The sequence below is a fragment of the Alligator mississippiensis genome, chromosome 16 (genome assembly GCF_030867095.1).
Source record: "Alligator mississippiensis isolate rAllMis1 chromosome 16, rAllMis1, whole genome shotgun sequence".
Lineage (NCBI taxonomy): Eukaryota > Metazoa > Chordata > Crocodylia > Alligatoridae > Alligator > Alligator mississippiensis.
In genome coordinates this window covers 5,322,107-5,337,744 of record NC_081839.1, presented here as the reverse complement: position 1 = coordinate 5,337,744, position 15,638 = coordinate 5,322,107, and the positions used below count along the sequence as shown (strand labels likewise).

The 15,638-nt window shown below is 47.9% G+C and overlaps 1 protein-coding gene across 3 annotated transcripts in view; it reads right to left on the bottom strand.

Moving 5' to 3' along the window:
* Window positions 1–15,638, bottom strand: part of SH3GL1 (SH3 domain containing GRB2 like 1, endophilin A2) — a 37,827-nt gene that overhangs the window by 14,300 nt on the left and 7,889 nt on the right. For all 3 annotated transcript variants that reach the window (XM_006278670.4, XM_006278671.4, XM_006278672.4), the window contains exons 2-3: window positions 640–708; window positions 471–543 (exon numbers count right to left, since the gene is read on the bottom strand). In XM_006278670.4, coding sequence (XP_006278732.1) covers window positions 471–543; window positions 640–708 — 142 coding nt within the window. The remainder of the gene's footprint in view (window positions 1–470; window positions 544–639; window positions 709–15,638) is intronic.

Below are 15,638 nucleotides of genomic sequence, written 5' to 3'. Positions count from 1 at the left end.
CCAGGAGTGTGTTGCTAAACAAGCTGCCTGGAAGTATGCAGGAAGGCCAGCAGGCTCCAGCAGTGACAACTGCAGGGTCCCCTCCCTCATCCCAGGAGACAGCTTTCCATTTCTAGGCATCCCTGTCTCAGGAAGCCTCATTCAGGGAATCTCTAATCTGAGGAAATGGGGAATATTTGATAGCTGAGTAGATTTCCTGGACTTGTAGAAAGTGCCACAGGGCTCAGGCTGCCCTTGAAAAAGTATAACAGAGGGGGATGGGGAGAAGTGATGGCCAGGGTCACAATTTCAAGATGCTTCCATCAGCTACTGGGTACACATGGCATCAGTGGACACGCCGCCTGCTCAACCGGTTGAGAACAAGCTAAGCCAGCGTGTTGTCAGACAGCATCAATGCATACAAACCAAAGTCCTCTCCCTGCTCTTATGTGACAAAAGCTAGCAGGACAGAGCTGACCGTAGGGGCTTACCTGGGTTGGGTTGCAGGTATTCGATAGTTCTGGCCAGCACTTCTGTGACCGCCTTGCTGGTGAGGTCCACTTTCTGCAGGAGAAAGACAACCCAAAGCAGTGAAATTCAGTCAGGACACAGGTTGCATGCATGAAAGGGGCCCAGGAAACCAGGCTGTTCCCATCTCACCTTTTCCATTTCTTTGAAGTCATCGTCAAGCTTGGTCCCTTCAGCTCCTCCAACCTTCTCGCTGACCAGCTGCAGAGACAGCACGCAATGGAGAAAGGGTCAGTCTCACTAGAGGCTTTTCCCCAAGGACTCTGATCAGGCTTTTCTACCCCCAAAGGAAGGCAGCCCCAGGTATGCCTAACATGGCTGAGACTTAGGGTGTTGCAACGCTGCTCAGCACCTGCTCCCCTTATGGGACTCAGTGATCGAAAGCCGTTCCACTCCACAGACAGAACCGTGCCATGTAACTGGACATGTGGCCTTGCAAGCTGGGCAGAGCTCTAGATGCACCACACCTGGCAGGCATAGCTGCATGGTGCCATCCCAGGGGAAATCCATTGTATGCAAGTGGGACTCCTGACAGCTGAGTGCCTGGGGATTGCTCCCAGTAGTGTTGCCCACTGGAATGTCTGAATGTATTTTCTGATACGAGGCCCTGCGAGCTGGACTAGTCGCACGGTGCTGCTCTGTTCGTGGGACGGAGCGGAGCTTTGCAAAGCTGCATCCCTGAATTCCAAAGCTTCAGGGCATGTCCACAGCATCAATGGGCAGAAGTGGTGGGGATTTTTTGGCCAGGGGAGGGAAGAACTGGAAAAGTGAAATTGGTAGAGACTTCGCAAATCACAGTTTCAAGCAGCTCTACCATTCTTCAGACCTCAAAAGCTGGCCGATGGCATCCACTCCAAAGACCTCTACCTCTGCCCATTCTCCCATCACACCCTGGATAAGTTATTTCCCAGACAATGGGAAGGAATTGTTGGGGGAAAAGGAGCAAAAAAACCCCAGCAGGGAGAAATGGGGTGAGATGGTGAACCACTGATAGGAGGAAGACAGCTTCAACAAATCCCCATTCAACAGAATACTCCAAAATCCCCAGTCCCATCTCACTGGCAGACACTCGGGCACCCAGGAGAAGCAGTTTACCCAAAGCCTCTCAGCAAATTAGCAGAATCGACTGTAGAAGAAAATAAGACCTCCTGGAGTGACAGATCACAAGTCCTTGCAACTGGGACTGGGAGAGTCACTAACCCTGTTGCTACAGGAGTTTGAGCCAAGTGTTTGGTCCCTGCCATCCTCCTGCTTTTTTGGAGACGACAGAAGTCTGCACAAACTTTAGCCAGCCCTGCAAGACTATTTATCCAAAAGTCTGTGGCATCTGCTCCAAGGTGAAGGCTTGGATGAGGCACTAGAAGCAGAGCTCTCTTTGACTGTCCAGACAGAAAGGCATCTTTTACAGGATTAAATCTAACTAAAACAGTCTCCTTCCCTGCAGTCCAAACTCAAACAGGAATGGTTTTGAGCTACCAGGCATGGAGACCCCAGGGGAAGCAGCATGCAGAGCTCAAGTGACAAAGGGAACACAAGCCTGCTCTCTCTGCACCACCCTCCACCCAGTCTCAAGCATGGTTACTATTGAGGATTTAGCGACACTGGCCCGCAGAGTGAGTTCTGCCTTAGAGTATTCAGCTCCTCTTGGGAAGGATCGGAGCTGAGGATCCCCATTTCTACCCCCGACCCCAAAAGTAGCAGAGAATCCCCATTCCCACACCCCAAAAGAAGCAGGAAGAGACGCCAGATAATGCCCCTCTTCAAAGGTTATCAGTACTAGCCTGCAAGGGTATGTTCAGATACAGAGGTGCTAAATATTGGCTAATCAGAGCACACTCAGGACTAGCAGAAAAGTATGGAAGGAGGAGCTGTATCTGTCTTTTCCTCCCTACAGCAGTTATCCTTTTGGAACAGTTTTCAAACCCTCAGCTGCAGAGACAGCACAGGGCTCCATGACGTGCAGGGGGGCTGGACCCGATGATCTGTAAGGTCCCTTCAAGCCCCGAACAACTATGAAACAGATAATAGTTCAAGAAAACAGAAATAAGGAAAGAGCATTTACAGGCCTAACTGCAGGAATAGGAAGTGAACTGCTTTGAAGGTGTACAGAAGGGGTTGCAGCAGACAGAGGTTGCTGTATTTATTCACAGATGTTACAGACTGCATGTGGGGGACCGAGGCTTTTGCTGCTCATCCAACAGGACTCTCAGACCTAGGCTATACTTGCCGTGGGGGAGCCCTGGGCACCCGTGGAACATGGTAGTCTTGATCATAAGGAGCATCTGGCTATTCGGGCTCACAAAGCTGCAACTGCTCACCTTAAATCAGAAGCCTCCTTCCGCAGAGAGAAGAACAAAGTAGTAGTAAGCGAATCTTTAATCCCTGCTCCTGGGAAACGGAGAACCAGGGAGAGCGCAAGCCTAGAAAGCTGCTGCTAGTTGAATGAGGCTGGGGCACGATGGGCAAGTGTAGTTCTTTCTTTAAAAGCATTCTGCTGATCAGCTCTACCATGCCACACAGGGCGTTTGCACGGAGATAACCATCCCTATCTGCTGACAAGCAATAGGCAACAAGAGCCTGACCTTTTACTTTTTCTAGGAGACTGCGGTTTGTTGCTCAGTACCCCCAGCGCACACTTCGCCAGGCCAACTCCTGAACTGGGAACAAAAGGGAAAAAACATATTTTTCACTAAAGAAGCTACAAAGGTTTTTCTCCAGGGTGACAGGCAGGGAAGAGAAGAGGGGAAAGACTATCAGTCTCCGGCCTTTTTCTTTCCTTACACCGATGGGCAAAGGGGAGCAGAGCAGACACAGGTCATTCTCAGCTGCAAGGTGACCCTTCCTGCAGCCTGCACCCAGCAGCGTGAGTCAACTGGACAACTGCGCTGCCGTCCTCGGAGCCGACCAGGGGCGAGTCACGTGCGCTAGCAGCGCGCAGACCCTGGGCACCAAGCGCTGATGGAGACGAACACCGCCTTTATTATGCAATGCATTTGGAAAGGTGGGTCTAGCCCTGTGCAGTCCTAAACTGGAGTCTTTCCCACTCAGCCACCCACTAACTTTCTGCCTAGGAGACTGTGCAGAGCTAGAACGAGCTCCGAATGCAAGCTGGACCCCTGCGGGAAAGCGCTGTTACATGGCACAGGCAGCTGGAGGAATTTAAACCCCCCAGGAAACGAGGGGGAGGAAATTCACTCAGAAACTAGTTTAATCCTCCTTCTGACAGTAAAAAAAAAAATTCTCCAGGTGCCCCTGCTGGGTGTGAAGAATGAGGCTGTGGCTGGCACCCTACAGGCTTTAATTAAATCAGGACGCTTCCTTTGGAGAGGAACAAAGGGGGCTGATGGAGCTATCCATCCCCACCATGCAATGATGCCACAATGCCAACCCCCAGCCTCGATGCCAACCCCCAGCCTCGCTGCTGTACACTCACATTGAGAGGAAGGGTGCTTCAGATTTCTTCCCACAGTTACAGGCGAGCCCCGATACTGAGCAAAGCTCTAGGAGATGTAAGTTTAGCCCAAATCTGAGTGGGGATAAATACCATACTGTACTACCTGGACGGACCCTGCAAAGCCTGGCAAAGAGAAGGCTCCCTCCCATGAGGGGCAAGGGGGAAAGAGTATGGGAGCACTAATCTGGCTCCTTTCCTCTGCCTCCCACGCGTCCAAATGTGTTGCCTTTACCCTCCAGCACCCACCTCCAAGCTGATCTGGCACAGACCATGGGGAAGGGGAAAATGGAAGAGAAGACTCCCAGGATGACTGTCCAGTGTCCGACACGACTAATTTAAGCATGAATGGATGCAGGCTCTCGCCTCTCCTCCACACCGGCAGGGGGGCAGGCCACCTGGACCGTGGCACTCAAGACTCTGACACAGGGCGCTCCCAAGGGATCTCGCGAGGGCTGCTGAACAAAAGCCCTGCAACGTGTCTTCCTCCTGGCCCTTCCCATGCTCTTCCTGCTATTTTGAAACCGAACCGCTGCAGCAAAGCAGAGGTCACGGGCTGCGATTCTGAGCGTCAGAGAGGTCCAAAGGTCCCAAAATTACCCAGCCTCTATTCGCTGCTGGAACTTGACAAACAACACCAGGAGGCGGGTGAACCAGTCGGTCCAGGGAGCTGATGAGCCAAGAGCAAAAGCATGAATAAGTCGTGCCTTGTTTGCAAGAGTCAGCTGACTGGAGAGACGCGACAGGCAGGCCAACTCATACTCCAATTCCTGACTTTTCCATCCCTGCCAAGATAGGGCAGACATGCTAAAACATCCACCTCCACCTCCCAGGTGCCTGCAGTGTTTCAGGCAAGAAGCAAGATTTACTTAGCAAGTCTCCTGAACTGAACCATGCAAAGGAAAATGGTCCTTAAATAAAAGGAAGAGGGCAATAAACCTGCGGAGCAAAGAGAAGCCATCAGAAGAACATACAGTTCAAACAAAGAGCAGCTGAAAATGAGGAAAAATTAAATCTGTAAAAGAATAAGACCATTCAAAAAGGATGAGGGTCATTACCATACTGCCCAGGGAATACTGGGAGGTTGGCAGAGAGCAGACGAACTATAATGAGCCCGAAATGTCTGTGTTAAACCATGGTTTTTAGTGTCCAGTAAAGTTGCGATGAATGTTCTGCCTGGCAGCTTGTCTAACACCTCTCCCCATGATATAGGTAGGCTAATAAAAGCTACTGCCAAACACATCTTGCTTCCCGCATGGTCTCTGGACCATCAGACAAGGCAGAAATACCAAGCCAAGTCCCTCACCTGCTACTTCATAGCAGAGGTGGACTGTTTCCTAGAGCTAATATTTACAAAGCAACAGAGCTGTGTGCTGTGAAATGGCAAGGTATTTTCTGCCCTGAACAGAAAATGATTTGCCTGGGAGACCGAAAAACCAAGACAATCAAACGAAAGGGCAGGAGAAGACACGCAGGGCCACGCTCAAAAGGAAAGGTTGAGAATAACTTTTACACATACCAGACGTGTAGATAAATATTTAACAATTCAAATACACCCTAGATAGCTATGAGCTGAGATTAGAAAGAACAGATAGGCACAAGTTACCACCACCCTGTTAACTGTTGCCATGCTTTCATTACCAATGTGGTGGCTTCTAACCTCCAGAGAGGAGGATGAAGAGCACTACTGGAAACCCGTTTTCACCACTGGAGAATCAACGCCCCATAGAAACTGCAGATGGAAGAGAAATGTGTGATCCTATCTACTCCCTCCCGTGCCACCAAGGAGCTGTTCCCTGCAGTACGTTTCCTACTGCTTTGTCCAGCTTTATTTTAAGTGCATCAAGTCATGGAGGCTTCCACCAGTTTCCTTCAGCAAAGGCGTGAGAACCAGAACAGACAACATTTCCCTCTGTTATTTAAAAGAAAAACATGGACTTCGTGGAAGGATCTATTGTTTAAGGCTGCTATTGCAATAGGATTGCAGAGTTGGAGAGGTAGGAGCAGCGTGGCTGTGCGGGGAAAGGGAGGCTACATTACTTGTGTGTGCACGTACACGCATGCAACAGGGTGGAGCGATCCCTCACAACTCACCCCCTCCATATCCAGCCTACGCAACTACTTTTCGGGAAAATGCATAGGAGAAACACTTGGTCGCTAATGATATGGCCAATAATTACAGACCAGGAAGCTGGTGAAGTAGATGACTCACTAGATGACAGTGGCATGCACTTTGTCACCGAAACCTATAAGCAAAACCAGAGTTTAGAACCACCCTGCCCAACTCCAAGGCTCCTATTTACTGCATCTCTTTGCCATGCTATCATTAACATCCATTAATGATCCCGTGACTAAAGCAATGCTAGGGCAGAGGCAGCATGCTCTGCAGCACAGCAGGTGTGTTCAACCAGGATGTGCTCAAATACAATTGCAGCAGTAAAGCACAGCAGGCCCCGTGGACCTGCCAGATCTTGAGACCACACCCCAGGAAGAAAGGGAAATAAAGAGTACTCGCAGAACAGGGTTTGCCATCCTGGTTAGGTCATTAGTAAGAAGTATCAGTGTACTGGCTGCTTCCAGAGACCTACCAATACAATATTAAAAAAAAAAGAAGAGGTCAGTATCCAGTGTTGAAAACCTGCATGACTTCAAAGACAGGACTGATTTGGGGCGCCTGCATTTTTGGTACTGAGACTAAAACAATTTAGAGGGGACAAATCCAGAGCACTGAGCTCCCAAGCCCACGTCCTTGGAAAGCTTTTCCTGCTGCGCGGCAAGGGGATCTGGGAAATCGAAGCCAGCGTCTTTCTGCCCCAATCTTCCTGCCCACTGCAACTCCTCCATGTTGTTTTATCTATGGGATTCCTCTGATGTTCTGCTCTGTTTATGGACTTTTAAATGACAATGAGTTAATAAATGCATAAATGCATAATACTGTGGGCCACAACCTTCCTTTCTCTCCCCCTCCCTGAACACCCCCAGGACCCTTGCATTCTTTTGCCATGACAAACAATGAGCCCTATTTATAATCTATCAATAATATACTCCCACCGCATGCAAAACAATTCCCCACAACAGAACGGAAACGTCATGCTTCCGGACGCTGGCGTATCAAAGCCTTCCTGGTCCCTACAGCACCCCGATGAATGCCAATTCCCAACATGAAAGTTGAGAGAGAGGCCCGTGCAACTCCACCTTGCCACGACCAATGAAGAGCAAACAAGTCCTGGAGAAACCAGCCTTCAAAAGGATTTTGAAGGTCCTCCCATGTTTGGAGTCCAAAATCAGTATGCTTAGAACAACAGGAAAGTCCAGCAGACACACAAACACTTGCAGCAAGAGGTTAAGAAACTTCCTGTTCATGGAAGCTTAGATGCCTGGAAGTGCCAAGACACTGTTACACACATACAACGGCACGTTTCTGCAGGCTGTTCGCATGAAAGCTAAATAAAGCCATCTTCTCCAGCCTAGCTCAGCAAGGGTAAGCTCTTCAGAATTCAACGTTGGTCATTTTTGCTGGAAGCCTCCTCACCTATGAGACATGGGAGTAGATAGGGAAGTTACGGATTCCCCTGATCAAAGGTGACCATTCACTCTGCTGCTACTGGCAGCTTGTAGCTCTAAAATAGCTGTGCAGTTGTGGGCGCCATCACTTGGCCGCAGCCCGAGCGCACCCCCTTGTTGCAGCATGCGACAGCTGCAGTGCTGGGATCAGTGGAGAGCAACCCATCTGCTCTCACGGGGTGAGAGATGTCTACGGCATGGTCTGAACACGGCTTACATGGTCTGGCAGGAAACAACGCCATAGCAGCATCATTTTTTAACAACTCTGGCCTGCGTGTTCCCACGCTCTTGCCAAGCTTCTGTCTCTGGCAAGGTAGCTGTGGATTGCAAAACTCGTGGTAAAAATAGTTTGGGTGTCTTATATATGCAGGAACATCTCCACAGGTATCCACAGAGAGAAGGTCTGAAATTGCCTGTGCCAAGAAGGACCAAGGAATTTTAGCCTCTCTACCTGATGTGGACTCTGGGACCAAAAGCAAGAATAAGAAGCCATTTGTCTAGGTCAGTGCTTCTCAACCTCTTAAGTAGCAAGTACCCCTTAACTTCTGAAAATGTTAATAAGTACCCCAACACTCAATTTTTCAGGGGATTTTATATTTACAGACTAATGTGTGCCATATGTTGGAAGAAGGGCTGTATCTATAAGGCCGTGATATGACAGATGTCTGATCTGGAGTGGGTAGGGTTGCCACCTTTTACACCTGGGGTGCACAACTCAAGTATATATCTGGGCTAGAGATCATGTTGGCTAAAGCTAGGAGGACTGAACCCAGTGCCAAGCAAAGCGCAGCACACCAAATTATTACTGGGGAATTTAAATTTTTTAATTGCACCATTTTTTTTGCCATAGTTTTGAGAGCAGGAAGGGGCAAGAGAGAGGAAAAAAGGGAGAGAGAGAGAGTGTTGGGGTACCTGTGTACCCCCAAGGGTACGCATACCACAGGTTGAGAAACTATGGTCTAAGTTAATCTAAACTCACTGGTGCATGCTGGATGGTATCCACACCTTAAAGACAGAAAAAAATGCATGCCCTTTGAGTATAAGTCAGTCCATGTAATTTTCCATAAAGGACTTCCAGTGTTTTGCAGTCTTTTTATGCTTACAGACATCCATGGCAAATTATTTAACACTTTTCAAATGGAAGACAGATTGAAGGAAGCCCTTTGGTATCTTTGGGCAAATGTGGGTGATGACAGATCAGCCTTACCCCAGTGAAGTTTGTATCAGAGCGTTTCCCAACTGACTTCAAAACAGAAGAGCGAAAATTACAACATTTGGTGTTTATCTCATCAATCATGCACAATTAGTGCCGGCTTTACTATGAGGAAGTGGAGGAGAGGGGAAAGAAAGAGAAACATTAATTGTATTTAGGAATGGTCCATCCCTGGGGTCCCCTGTTTGGGGGATATAGCTGTCTGTAATTCAAAGGTGGGGAAAAAAAAGAAAAAGAATTATTAGCATGATAGTAGCTACTTACATACCCTCACCAGATCTGGCCCTAAAAAGCCTGCGATCTGAACAGACAAGATAGACTAATGGTATTAGGAAAAATAAAGGTGCAGGGTGGGGGGGGAAGCGATTTGCCTAAGGTTAATGGCAAAGCTAAAAACAGAACCGCCACCTGACTTGATGTAAGCGCTAGATCATTGTGTCTCAGCTCTCACTTCTTCAGAGGGAGGGAGGATGGGAGGACAGAAAAGCAACGAAAGAAAAATCGAGAAGGCTCCGTTTTCCAGCCTTACCACCTTGCAGCGCTAGACAGCAGCAGGACCGTTATAACAAGTACGCGTCCCTAACCCGCTGGAGCATCCGTGGCGCCCTCACCTCTCTCTGCAGTAGGAATAAATAAGCTGTGCATATGAGGAACTTCACACTATTATCTAACCTTAAAACCTTTTCTTCCCTTAGCTTCAGGGCTTCGTTTTTTTGGGCTACTTCTGAGAAAAGGAGCAATTCCCTTCATCTGTCCATATGATCGCTCTGTAAACTCGCACAGAGATGGCTATTGCCATCTTAGGAAGAAGACAGGATCCCTCCATGTAATAACAAAAAAAAAAAATGCAGCCACTTCAGTCTCCGAGTACCAGCCGCATGCTTAAAGAGAATGGGAGGAGAGAGTTTCTGTAAACTGCAACCAGGCCACCGCCGAAGTTTTCCCATTGTGACCCAAGATTAATTATTTACTGTTTTTAGTTCGGAGACAGTGTTGCAATCCCTTCTAGTATTCTCTCCCTCTCCGCAACGCTGCCCGGATATAATCCCCAAAAGTCTTGCTCATACAGAAAAGGTGGCATTCGGCAAGCTCGCTCTGAACTAATTATTTCTGTTATAAATGTCACATCCACAAACAGCCACTCGCTTATGAAATCCATATGCGCTGAACGACCCAGGACACGTCCCCGCCTCCTCCAACACACAAAATCCTTTCCCTGTTCACTGGCGGCCATTATAGGCACAAAGAGTCTTTCCAAGAACGTTTCATGCTTGTCAGCATCTCAATGTTTTCCAAGCTGCTCTTTCAGCAAGAGAAAAAATGGTGCCCCTTTCTCTTTCCTGAAAAGAACCTGACAACTGGGCTTTGTCCTGGCTGGAGTTTAGTTGGGATCAGTCTATTGTGATCCGTAAAGGGAGAAGGGGTAACGGTGCTTTAAAGGCTGGAGAAAAGGAGCTTCAACATCCGTCTCAATTTCAAGTGTTTGCCCCTCATTTTTCTTGCTGTGTTGCACTGCACGTCTCAATAACGAGAAGCAACTTGTATTAATTAAGGTCTTTTTTTTTTTTTTTACTTGTTGAGACAGCTCTTAACCTAAATTTCATTTATTATTAGCAAAAACCATAGTGAAGCAAAGATGCACGAGGAAGGAAAGGAGCACGAGGTCTCCTCTGCTTCCCCACCAACCCCTAGAACTAGTCCCAGCGCTTGAATTAGCCTGGCATACAAATGGATTTGATGCTGCCCAAGGCCACTGCGAATCACCTGCTCCTGCTTGTGAACCTGGCACAAGATACCGGTGGCCTTTTTTTTGCATTTCATATATTAAAAAAGGTAAGAGGCTATGGGGGGCAAGTGTGACCACTTCATTTCTGCAGGGTGAGAAAACCAGATGCGAGGCCAAACTTCAGCATAATGAAGGAGATATTTATACGGACAGCAAGAACACTTCCAGCTGTCAAAGAACAAGTTAATGAAGGGGTGATTCCTCTTCTGCTTACAGACCAAAGTTGAGCACTAACTCATTGGAGTTTGGAAGGAAAAGCTTACCCTATGATCACTGTCCTAACTACAGAGACTTCCACTTTTCTTGGAAGTATTTGTTCTGGCTGGTGTCACGAGGATAACAGATTAGATGCCCTGGGTTAAATCGCTGGCCCAACCGCTATGTTCCTACGCAAGAGACACAACAATTTGGCCACAATTTTCTCTAGCTAACAAAAGAGGCATGTTTTAAACAGCCCGTTAAGAGTGGAAAAGAGAAATGCCAGCCTTACATGACTGCCCATGTAATCAGCAGGCCCTGGCCCTATCTGCCGTGACTGTGGCCCCTCATACAAAGCAGTAATTCTCAAATGAGGCAGAAAACTTCCTATTCACCTGAGCTCAAAGGTAAGACGTGGCCTCCTTACCAAGCTGATCTGAGGCTTAGTCAGCCACAGCCTGATTTTCCAAAGATGTTGAGTGTACAAGATAGCCAGATTTTTGCAAAAAAAAAAAATCTTTAATTAGCTTGCAATTAAAGATTTTTTTTGTTGTTGTTGCAAAAATACAGTTGCCCTAATAAAAGACATCACCTCTACCATGAGTCCCGATTGCTTTTCTCTCTAGACCAATACGGCTACAGCCTGGATACCTGACAAGCCAGCCAGCAACTCTGGTAGCATGTGAGCATGCTCTCATCTCTAGGAGAAAAAAAATAAAATAAAAGCTTGAGCGCTAAATAGAGCACTTTGTACTTCTGTGGTGCATACAACTGAGATATTCATTAGATAAATTCAGTTACTGAAGTCCTAGCTGCATACTAATTATAACCACTCTTTTTCACCTGCCTGTGTGCCAGATATTAGTAAGTTTTTAACGATGGACTATGTAAAACTGTGATTTCCAGAGGTCCGCTCACTTGTGCAACAGCTGGAATGCCTTCGTTATTATACAGTGTAATAAGTAACTGCTAGACAAGCGACATACCGAACTGCTGCTCACACTTAGCTAAAACGGAAGAAACAAATACTTCCGCTGCAACTTCCCACTCCCCCTTCCCAGAACAAGCAATATCAGCCAGTGTAAGAAACCTGAATAGCAGCAATTCCAAGAAAGGCTAATCAGACTTGTTAAGTGGCTGGTGACATAAATGTGAATTTGCAACAAATGACTAAGTGAGTTTTGTGATGGATGTCATAGAAGTAACAGAGAAGTAACACAGCTGCAATGCAATATTTCATTGTGGTTGGTATTGAACAATGTGCACAATTGGGGACTGCTCAGTGAAGAGGAAATATGCAGATTAGTTTATGAGAAAAAGATTAAGAGCCATGAGAAGAGATTTTCAAGAGTGCCCAGCACCAGCTGACCGCCGCTCTACCTACAATCCAAGATCAGACTCTTACGGCTTTCAACACCTGGACAGGTTAACCAAGTGACAGCAGGGACATCGACTTCTAGCACATGAACGTCAAGGGGAATTATTTAGAGAGTTATGACAGAGAGACAGATGAAGGTAAAGGACAATTCAGACTAAATATTTGGAAAAGTTTTTGCGTATAAAACGGCAGCACAGTATCTTGGGGAATGGAGAAACTAAGGTTCGTCTACTCATGTCAGCAATCAGCAGGGAGTGATGCGACACCTCTTTTTAACAGATTCATACGGCCAACAAGGCATCCTCTTCCTCCTCCAGCCGCTAGTCTTCCAGGACTTCTGCAGCACATCACAGAGATCCATCTGGATATCGTGTCACACCTTCAGCCTTCGTGCCCATAGACTCATCCCAAAGTTGCTTTGCGTGTGTAACATTTCTCTGTCCTAACATCCAGAAAGCTCTGTTGGCCCTGTTTTTGCATAGATTTAAATGCTGACAGATGCTGCAGATGCTCTGCAGACACAGTCCCTAATGAATAAAGAGCACCAAGATTTTACTGTAGCCATAGAGAGTTTTAGTGCTTCAGAGAACGGCACATTTGAAATGCTGAGTCTGGAGATAATATCTGAATGTCATAACATCTTGCAGGCACCAAGCTGTGGGCTCCCTTGGCTTTTTGCATTCCACTGATAGAATTAAAAAGCACCTTATTATAAGTGAGAATAGTTATGACATCTGGTGCTCTAGTTTCTGCCAAGCTAACATCCCTTAAGTCCACCAAAATTCCTGTGCACAGATGTGGAGCACAGACAAACAAGATGCGATTTGAAAATGCTTCTTCACTTCCCTGGTACAATGTGGGCAAGAGCAGGAACACATCTGTATGACAAACAGCACCTCCTTATTCAAGAAATCTTGGTCTCTCTATGTTCAGTCATCTGCGTGCATTAGGAATGAAGGTCTACCATCGTTTTTTCAATGCTACTAGCCATTCAAAGACAACACAACTTTGGGAGAGGAAGATGGTCTCTATTCTGACTTCAGCCATAAAACAGTTATTACAGTTTCTTACCCAGACGAAGTGGAAAATGACTCAGCTGGACTTTCAGACTCCAACGTGAAAGGTTGCCACAGTTAGAAAAGGCACCATTAAAAGCTTGTTAATTGAGCAAATCTGATCCTCTGAGCTACTGGGAAAAACAGCATTGTATTGTGAAGGTTCATGTGCAAGTCATTGTTTTTAGAGCACAGTATCCCACTAATTAATGCCAGTATTGGGAGTTTTTGCTAATTTTCCATTAATGTGCAGCTATTGGGAATTACAGATCCCTCCTACTGCGCAGGAGAACAAGCTCTATTATAACAGGTACCAGAGGCCAAACTAATTAGACAAACCGCATATTAAGAGGCCCTCTGGAAGAACAGTAGCAGACCTCAACAGCCGCCTTGCCCGCTACTGTGATGCTACATGACATGTGCTGGAGGGAGCTCCAGTAACCCAAGGACCTCAGGGCAGACAAAGTCAGCATGAGCCTCGCTGTATCTGGCTGCTCGGTCCTGCTCTTATAACAAGATCTCAAATGTGCCTTTGTTTGTCTGCTCCCTCCAGCAGGTCGAGGACCATCTCTGCACCATCAGACACCACGATCAGTAAACACCGAACTGCCACTGAAGCCAGGCCGCTCCTGGAAAGGATCCAGGGAACAACTTGTTTCTCCTCTGCCTCCAAGTCAGGGACCGACTCCGTCCCTGCCTGCTGGACACATCCACTTCCTGTCAACAGGAATCCGCTCCCGAAAAGTGATGGGGTTGCACTTTAACAGGATGGAAGGAAACCAGATGACAAGGAGGAGGAGGTTCTTGCATCTAGAGGGAGAAGCCCCGAGGCAGGCTGAGATCTGGAGGACAGCCAAGTCACTCCACAGGGCACCTCTGCAGCTTCCCAAGAGCCTGGCTCCTTCTCCCCCAGCACAGCACAGGGGACTTACTGCTGCCAAACAGCAGGAGCCAGGCCCAGGGCTCAAGTCGCACTGCTCCATATGCAGTAAGTAATGCCATTTTGCAAGTACCAGCCATGGGGGAGAACACAGGAAAAGTTACCACATTCATGAGCAAACGTGGAGCGACCCATCCCATGCCAAAATACGGGTCCAGTGACTTTACAGCCCCAAATTAAGGAGTCACAGCTAACAGCTGGATGGAAGGTGTAAGAAATACCGCATGGCCCGTCGGTGCAAGGAAGGAATATGAAATAACACTGCAGAGGCGCAGCTTCCCCGAGCGCCTGCGTGAGCAAACCTTTGCTCACTATGCCAGCCCTGGGGCTTCGGAGCTGGGATCCCATTTGAGACGGGTACCAACAGAAGTGTCTGGGAGGGGCAGGTATGCATGCTCCCTGCAATGCAGGTTCATACCAGATGGGCCGGATGGGACCTCCCACACCCCCGCATGCGCAACCCTCCCACAGAAAACACTTGCATTATATGACTAAGCTCAAACCCAGAAGGAAAAGCCCAGCCTTTCTTCTCTACAAACACTGCAAGATTACTAGGGAACCCTGAGCTTGGGGCACTTCCCCTGGAAGAGGCCGCAGCGCTCCCTCAAAGGGGAATCAAGCAGCGGGTTCTTGGCAAAGTCACTGAACGGGCCACAAGTGGCTCAACAGCTGCTCGGAGGCTAGCAAGAGAGACAGGAGATCTTCTACAAAGGAGGATGGCTGCCTGGGTGAGGGGGAAGCAAGGCAAGGCAGAAGCATGTGCAGGATGAGCGAGAGAAATACAGCTGGGCTACAAAAACACCCCAACCCTGGTCTGTCTGAGCTCATCCTTATTTTGCTCCTTCCCTAGAGGAAAGCATTGGCAGGGAGAGATGGGAGGAAGGATTTCCTTTCACTGCAGGCAGGAACCAGCCCCCAGCCAGCCCCTTCCTGTTTCTGACACTTTCAATAGTTCACCTGTACTCGCCCACGACCTTTTCAGAAAAGGGCAGGTCTCAGCTCCCACTACAGCAGCTTTCGCTTGGAGGATTAGCATGGAGAATGGGAACGAGATTAGGAAATGGGACTCCTATGTACTCCCACTGCAGCCCCGTGAGGCTCAAAGGCCCTCCCTGGGCTGTTCTGGATTCCCTCACCACCCAGGGAGCTGCGATGGAAAAGCAGTGCATAACAAGCCAATACTTTTTACTTGGGGCTACTGTCTTTGTTCTGAAAAACTTCAGCTTTTGTTACAGGAAAACCTAATTGCACCCTTATGATTGTGTTAAAAACATGGAGGAAAAGTAGCTGATACAGAGAAAGGGAACAGTCACCCCCCAGTCTCCAGCCAGGCTGGAATGGATGCTCCAAGAGCTGCAGTCATTTCCAGGGGCTATTCACACTGAACTATGGTAATTATTAACAAAAGAAACCAATGTTGCCCTGCTGACTATTTCACTGGCAACGAAGCAGCAAGGAGGAGATGCTAAGCCAGTATCAAGAATGTAGAGCAAGCGGGTCCCATGTTGGCTAGTGCAATGGGGAAGCACAGGCAATTCTCACGCAC